Genomic DNA, 8,298 nt, shown 5'->3' on the forward strand with positions numbered 1-8,298 from the left:
CAACTGAGCTTCCTTTAGGTTTTTCCTCGGGTGTTATAGGAGTGCTTACTTACTTCTGCTGCAGAGTGAAACTTCCAGTGACATCTCCACTGTGGATTTTATAGGTTATGGGGTCCATTTCACGATCCACTGCCTAAAAGAAGAAAAAACACAAAATGAAAGCTGTGGGATAATGAAGTGACGAAGCTGCACGGCTTCTTCTACAAAGTTCATGTTAATAATTCTGGATGTAAAAAAGTACAGATGTTATACTTCATTAGACTGAATAACTTTGATCAAATCTGAATGCTTTCCGCTTCTACTTTCTATCCCTTATTATTGTCATTATGCGCTTGTGGCTCATTTTCTTGAAGCATCATTTTCACTGCTGATGTTTTCCACCTGAAAGACGAGTTAAAAATTTGGACTCGTTAAGTTTAGCAGATGAGAAGATCTACAGCTTTACATGAGTGAAGAAAAGAAATACTAAAAAAAAAACTTCAAAGGAGCATATGGTTTAAAACTGAACTTCACATTCAAATAATTCTCCCAGTTCCAGTATAGGAAATAAAAACTCACAAATTAAATTAAATTATTTTAAATTAATATTTTTTTATTGAAATTGTCATATTTGGTAGCAAAAAATGCTTTACACACGAAAAAGAAAAAATGAATTTAAAAAGTCGACCAATTTCCATATGCCTTAAAATTGAGCCTCACATTCAAAAAATTGCAGCAGGATCTGCAATAAAAATTCTCAAATCTAATTAAATTACAGTAAAATTTAAATTAAATCAAATTAAATTAATTTGAACATTTCAGATCTGGTAGCACAAAAGAATAAATATTATAAACAAAATAAATGAAAAAGAAAAAAAACTACAAATGTGCACTTGTAAAACTCAGAATAATAGATTTAAAATAGTTATTTTAGCATACAACAATCACTCCCAAGACATGTTTTTTCAAATAATTCTCCCAGCTGCAGGATTTGAAATACAAAAATTAAATTAAATTAAATTAATCAACCTTTTCCTTTTTGCTAGCACAAAATGGTTTAAACAAAAAAAATAAAATAAACAATAAAATTAATTTAAAAAGTAGACCACATGAGATATCAGCTAGAGTCCAAAAACGACCTTAAGTTTGTTTGAGTTTCTACCTGCAAGTTCAGCAGCGTGGCTTCCGTCCTCATAGCTTCACTGATCTCCAGGTTGTATTGTTGCCGTGGGAAACGGGGAGGGCTCTGGTTGTTTGGGGGCAAAACTTCCACATAGACTGTCGTAATGGATGACCTGTTGGGAAGGGGAGATAATAAGAAGACAAAAGGGGGATGAGATACTGCTACTGGGATGGAGGAGGAGAGGACAAGGAGACGGAGAGAAAAAGCCTGTAACCGATATGGAGATGAATGAGCAACATCAGGAGAGGAAGGTTAGAACAAGGGAAGGGCCGAGGTGGAGAGAAGGTCTGTACCAGAGTAGATAGAAGAATGTGACCCTACTGTTTGATTAGGATTAGAGACAAGGGAATTCGCTGTGTGGAGCATTTAAAAATAATTTCTTTAGTGTTTATTTAGTAGATTTTGCCAAAAACATGTAGAAATATATCAATAAAAAGTAAAAGTTTAACAAAAAGAAACTGAATTTTCCTCAGTGTTTCCTCTGTTTGTGTATTTAAGCTTTATTGATGTCCATGTTGCTAATTAGAAATACAGTTTTATGCAACTATGACAAAAAGTATACAAGGTACAATTTAGATCATTAAAAATGTGTCATTTAATTTTGAGTAGTTTGTGTTTTTCTAATGAAAAGTAACAAAAAGAAAAGAAACAAAAAACACATCAATAAAGTTATTTCTTAATCCTTTAAAGATCCACACCAATCAAAATTGTGTTTTTAACATCTTCTTGTTGCATTTTTTTCTGATAATGGAGAACATGTTGAGATCAAAACTGCATTTCTGCGTATTTATTATTTATTTAATCAAATCCCTGTAAATTCAGGGGAAGACACAAAAAAGTAGTTTGAAAAGGATTGTAGAAGTGATAATGAAAATGCCTCAAGCTTTCTGCTCCACTCCATTCTGATTTATTTCTTTTGTGATCCATATCATTTGGGTAGGATTATATAAGTTCGCTTCCTTCCAGTCCCTTTTAAGCGATCTACTTGTGATTGATTATAGGATTTGTGTCCATTTTATGAAACAAAAATAAACCATTTTATTCCTTCATTCATTTATTGATGTGTACAGATGTTCGTCGAGGGTCTTGCCAAGGGGTCCCCGCCGACAGGCTGCCTCGACTGGCGCCTAGCAGCTGACTCAGGCTATGTCCGAATTTCTTCCCTACTCACTCTATAGTGCGTTCGCCATTTTTTTGTGCTGTCTGAATCTACAGTCCTAAAATCAAGTGCCATGAAAATTTCCCAGAACTCTAAAATTACCATGCATTGATGCTCACTACATTGGTAAATATAGACCACAATGCATTGCGCTTGAACAACTTTTTGTAAAAAGTAGTAGTGAGCATGGGGGCCAAATTGGTTTAAATTCCAGGGTACTAGATAATACATTTTTTAGTAGTTAGGGATGAGGGCAAGAAAGCGACTGTTTAATTTAATAAAAGTATGGGGGCGGGTGCTGACGCGATACGATTTATGCCCAATGCTCTGAATGTCAGTGAAGCACGAGGTCGGTCCAATCATAATACTCATGTAAAAGACCGTAAATGTTCTCACTTTTTTTCACTAAAGACCTATTTTCACCCATACAGTACGTGCAAATCGTAGGTAGAGGCGGAATGACATGGCCTTTACGGTGGGGGTGTGAGGGGATGTAAGCTAGCAGGAAAGCATGTAAGCAGATGGATGACGGGAAGTGGGGGCGGACTTTTTCCGCGCTAACAGGTGAATTTCTAAAGAATCTGAAGAAACTATGACCTAGAAAATGCTGATTTTGAATGAAAAAAGGCATAATCATAGTTAAAACACAGCTGGGAATGCTTTGAAAATAGATCAAAAGATGATAGGAGTGGGACTTTAACACTAAAGTTGTTGCGTCTTTGAATTATTCTAACTATTCAACCATTTTTTAGAGTCTTTGGTATGACTCGGCTGGGATTTGAACCCACGACTTTCCAATCTTAGGGCGGACACTCTACCACAAGGACACTGAAAAGTGTGTATTGGCGCAAAGGCACTTTCCTCCGAAACTGTTGGAGTTAAGTTAATTGCGCATCAGTAGAGTTCTTTATTGTTTTAATGTTACTTTTGTGGTAACAGTGACGAATCATTTGAGTCTTTCTCCTATAGTTCAAAGAAGTAACCCTAACCCAAATAGTAACTTTATCTTTTCTCTGTTAAAAAGTCTAAAGCATCTCCACAAGTCGATATATCTGGTTGCAACTTTAGTCACCTGAATAGCAGGAGCAAAAGTTTGGTTCGATTAACATAAACTCAGCAGTGGGTCCACAAGAGTTCACTAACTTTGGTTTGTTATTTTGGGAAGGCCTCGTCCTGAATATTGATTCAGCTGGAAGAGGCGCATGGATTTCCTTCCTACATGCTGAGCGAGCCAAGCTTTAGCATAGCAAGAACAAAGAGATTAACTGCTCTTACAGTGAATCACGGACTGCTAAAGCGGAAAAAAGTTCCAAACAAGAGGAGGCTATATCTGTCTGTGCATTTGGTATGATAAACAAGAAATGGGAGGAATAAAGTCAGCTGCCATGGAGATTGAAAGCGTGCGCTTTATCACTGCAATACTGACAGCAGTGTTGATGGAAAGTAAGATTATTCAGATTAGTATTTCCTTTTTACTCTGCCTCCATTTCTGGGTGTCTGTCCTCCAGTAGAAAGAAATCTGTCTGTTTGTGTGTCCTAGTTTGTATTAGAAGTGAGGGTTCAGAACTACTGCTCCTCTCTGAATGATTCACACAAGGAGACAAACTGAAAAAGGGGATCCAATCAGAATCGATAATTGTTGATTCTTTTTAAGCTGTAGTCTTATGGTGGCAGACGTGTCAAATTTCATGGAAAACACTGATGATGTTGAGCGAGTAGCTTGAGTTTGTTTGAGCGGCGGCGGCAGCTTTTAGCTGACGAACTCGGGACAGAGGAGCTCACTAGCTTGCTAAGCTATCCACCGGGCGGCTAGCTAGCGTAGCTGTCCATCCAGATCAATGAGCTCTGCGATCTATCCAGGGTGTATCCCGCCTTCGCCCAACAGTAACTGGGAGAGTTTCCAGGAACCTAGCGACCTCCCCGGGTTGAGAAAATGGATGGAAGTCCATGACGAAAATCCTCGCGTCGTGCCGCCATCTTGGATGTTTATTTCTACTCTTTGGTTGTGTCCGAATCCCCCCCTAATCACTATATAGTGCGTTCGCCATTTCTAGTGCTGTCCAAATCTACTAATTCCAAACTTGAGTGCATTGGAAATTTCCCAAAAGTCTTTGCGAAAAACTAGCTTACATCGATGGTCACTAGATAAGTGGATATAGACCACAATGCATTGCGGTCGAACAATTTCGAACAAAAAAACTTGTTTAAATGTAATATATGAATAAACCATCCACATTTTCACCATCAGAACACAGTGGAGTCATAAATAAACACAGCAAAATGTTCGTTTTTATTAGTTTTTTTACCTTTGTGAAATCTGTGATGTCATATCCTGTGTTTAGAAAAACGAAAGAAAAGTAGTGAGCATCGTGTCCGAACTCCCTTTAAAATCCAGGGCGCTATATAGTCCCGCACTATATCGTTTTTCAGTAGTTAGGGGTTAGGGCAGGGGTAGGGAACCCTGGTCCTCGAGAGCCACCTTCCGGCATGTTTTCCAACATACCCTGCTCTGGCATGTTCTTATTGGCTGGACACACCTGAACCAGGTAATCAGTCATGAGTAGGGACTCAAACAATTCATGAGATTTGGTGGAAAAGTTGCAAAAGAGATAGACGAAGAAGCCCCTCCCACCTCATTCAGTGTAAATGCCACTCAAGAACTCAAGAACTCATGTTAAGCGTGATCTTGAGTCCAAAATTTTAGACCTGTGACTACGTATTTTGAAGACTAAAACTTTCAAACCAATAATACAGTATCTGATGCCAACTCATGATTACATAAAATAATATTAAGGTTTTATGAAAAAAAAGTATTTCAATCTATTTATAATAAAATTTAAGAGCTTCATTATTCCTGACTTTTGTCCATTTAATGACCAAATGTAACTTTAAAATATTTACCATAATTAAATTCAAACTAGTGATTTTAATTGCAAGTTCCTTTCAAAATAAAACACGCCTTGTGCCAAAGACGTCCCAGTTGCAGTGGATTAACTTGAATTAAAAATCCATCAAAGTGAAGTTAGACATTGTATTTTATATCATTAAAACTTTATACATGTGAATGTAAATTTTAAGTCCAAATGAATTTTTAATCCACTGTTGTACAGTGGATTAAAAAAATATTTTTTGGCTAATAATAAACCATTGATAGTATGTTAAATATTTTACCATCATGTTTGTTCAGTTATCTGATGCTCAAAACTGCAAATGTAAATAAATAAAATAAATGAAGCAAAACCAATTATTTATTAAAATTATAAGCATTTTTCTTCAAAGCCAAAAAAAAGACCCCTGGAATATGTAAATAATAGAGATCTAGCAAAGTTCTTAGCACCAACTTGGAAATGTGTGCAGCTGTAACAAATAATGTGACTTTGAAAAAAAACCAACACATGTAAAGTGTTTTCTGCTGGTGAGTTGGATGTCGCAGCTCCATGCATATTAACAAGACAAGAGCAGAACAAAACAACTGATTTAGAATGTGGTGCAGCTTCCTGTATTGTTTGGTGCAAAAGGGGCCAAAAAGCATCAAGAATCCTCAAAGCCTTTTTTGTCTGCTTGAAAGGCCGGCGTGCATCATCAGATTTACTGCACGTAATACGAAATCACCCCGGCTCCCTCTGTTCTTTTATTTTGACACTTTTCTTTTTTATGTCTTTTCTAATCTGAATAAAAACCGGTTTAAAGTTTGGACACCTGATGAAGTGTTTGTGTTCGGATTGTTCTCTTACACTCAAAAAGGTCACCGTTTGTTTGGAGCTGGGATCATAGCCCCGACAAAAAGAGCTCGCAGAGAGAGAGAGAGAGAGAGATATCAATTTGTCATGTTGTATTTTGTTTTCAGATGTCAAAAGGAGGAAGGTCTGCAGGCGGTCTGTGGAGCAGCCGCTGGAACCACCTCAATCTGCAGGAGTTCACGTCCCACTGATTCAGCAGCCTCGCTGTGAAAACCCAGCACCGCAGCACACTGGAGGTGTTTTTTTTTTAAATAATAGACAAAAGATAGAATTTTGAGCTGTTTCTACAGATTGAAATTTTGATCATACAATGAAACTCTAAATAGGGCAAATAAGGATTCTTTAGTTTCACATACAGTAGATTACAGATGAGTCTGGAAAGGTTCATTTCTTATTCAGAGAGTCTTCAATTCAGATCAAAGTTGCCTAAAAATTACACTTTTTATTCACTATCATTCTGAAATTGCTTAAAATCTTTACCAGTTTTAGTCTTTGTTCAAAAAAAGCAAAGTAATAAATAGAAAAAAAGGAAAGAAAGATTGTTTTTATTAATGTAAAGAAAGTCTACATAAAAAAACATGGAATTCATCAACATTTAATTAAAAAAGGTTACATTTTATAACCTTAATCTGAACTGAACATGCATCAAATATAGAACATATATTTTAAGTAATACAATACTAATAATGATGATATATTTTAGGGGCTTTTGCAGTGGTGCTTTAAACATGTTTTTGAACGTGTGTACGTTTTTCAGTCGTATAATTTAAATATGTTATATAACAATTGTGTTCCTGTTATTTATTGTGTTTTTATAATCTCTATAAAGCAAACTTCTGACAGAAAGTCTCCCAAATTCATAATTAGACAAAGATTTATATCCAGTAGAGAAATGAATAAGCGAAAAAAAAAAATCTAATTGTATGGACTTAAAATTGCTGTAATTTAATTTATTAAATGTATATTTTAAGAAGGTGTCTTTATCGAGTTGTGTATCCACTGAATTTTTAAGAAAAGGGTTAGTCTGAATAAATATTGATGTCTTTCATAGTTTCTATGACACTTCCATCTGTTTTGGCTGATACTTTTCTTTTATCCATGAGCTTTTCAAAAATGGTTTTGATGCAATCATCTCTTCCAAAAGAGTCTTTCTGCTCTTCCACACCCAATGTTTTTCACCAAAACGCCAGGAGAAGGCTTTCAATTCAGAAGTTCCACTAATAAAATCCAATTAAAATTTGGAACCTTCGGGGTCAACCTTGAGTGTTTTTTTATTATTGCTACAATCGATAAAGTAACAGAAAAATACTCAAAAATGTTAAAACTGTGAATGTTTGGCCTTCTCTGCCCCTCTCAGCCACACAGAATTTCTGAGCCAAATGGGCGCCACGCTAAACCTAAAAAAATAAATAAATTCCTGATGGATGGTGCGGAATACTTATTTCTGTGCCTTTTTAAAGCAGAAAAATAGCTAAAATTTTCTGTGGAAAGGACACTGCAGTGTTAAAATATCCTTCTTCTACGCTGTTCCTGTGTGTAAAACACTAAGTAGTAGGGATGAGCGATATATCTGTGCCAGTATCGGAAATCTGGCGATGCTGTGCATCAACAGTCTGGGGATCGATTGGACAATGTGTAAATGTTCATAACGGCAATAGATTAAAAAGTAGGCTTTTATAATCTTATAATCTTATAATCTGGTCAATTTACAAGTTTATACATTTTTGGACACCAAGAAAGCACAATCTTCTGTCTTTATTGTATTCTTCTTAGCATCAACTGCAATATGTCAAAATGCAGGACTCTGAGTTGCTGTAGTGCTAACACAGGAAAGAGTTTTGTGCAGCATCAACGCCGTCTGTCCACTTGGACCCATGGTAGCCAGGATTGCCAGACTGACTTCTGGTCATTGCTGAGCCCCTGGCCCGGGTCAACAGACATCGTCCAGTACCCTTGCTGCTACGGTATGATTTAGAACAATCATTCACTAGCTTTTTTTTACATAGTTAGTTAGCAGTCTGCTTGCTTTATATTTAACACAGCTAGAGGTTCGCTACCTTTATTTTTAACTTTGCTATCAGCTCTTTAGCTTTGTTTTTAACATAGCTAGCAGTTCGCTAGCTATATTTTTTAACATAGTTAGCAGTCCGCTGGCTTTATATTTAACATAGCTAGCGGCCCACTAGCTTTGTTTTTAACATAGCTATCATCTCTTTAGCTTTGGTTTTAACATAGTT

At 36.3% G+C, this 8,298-nt stretch overlaps 1 protein-coding gene across 6 annotated transcripts in view; it reads right to left on the minus strand.

Annotated features, from left to right (window-relative positions):
* LOC112154115 (protocadherin-15) overlaps window positions 1-8,298 on the minus strand; it is a 272,438-nt gene that overhangs the window by 117,207 nt on the left and 146,933 nt on the right. For all 6 annotated transcript variants that reach the window (XR_004949742.1, XR_002920601.2, XM_036217104.1 and 3 more), the window contains 2 exons: window positions 1,142-1,274; window positions 54-133 (listed from right to left, as the gene is read on the minus strand). Coding sequence is in view for 4 of the 6 variants with exons in the window: in XM_036217104.1 (XP_036072997.1) it covers window positions 54-133; window positions 1,142-1,274 (213 nt within the window). In the remaining 2 variants the exon portion in view is untranslated. The remainder of the gene's footprint in view (window positions 1-53; window positions 134-1,141; window positions 1,275-8,298) is intronic.

This window comes from Oryzias melastigma, linkage group LG19 (genome assembly GCF_002922805.2).
Source record: "Oryzias melastigma strain HK-1 linkage group LG19, ASM292280v2, whole genome shotgun sequence".
In the NCBI taxonomy this organism is placed as follows: Eukaryota; Metazoa; Chordata; class Actinopteri; order Beloniformes; family Adrianichthyidae; genus Oryzias; species Oryzias melastigma.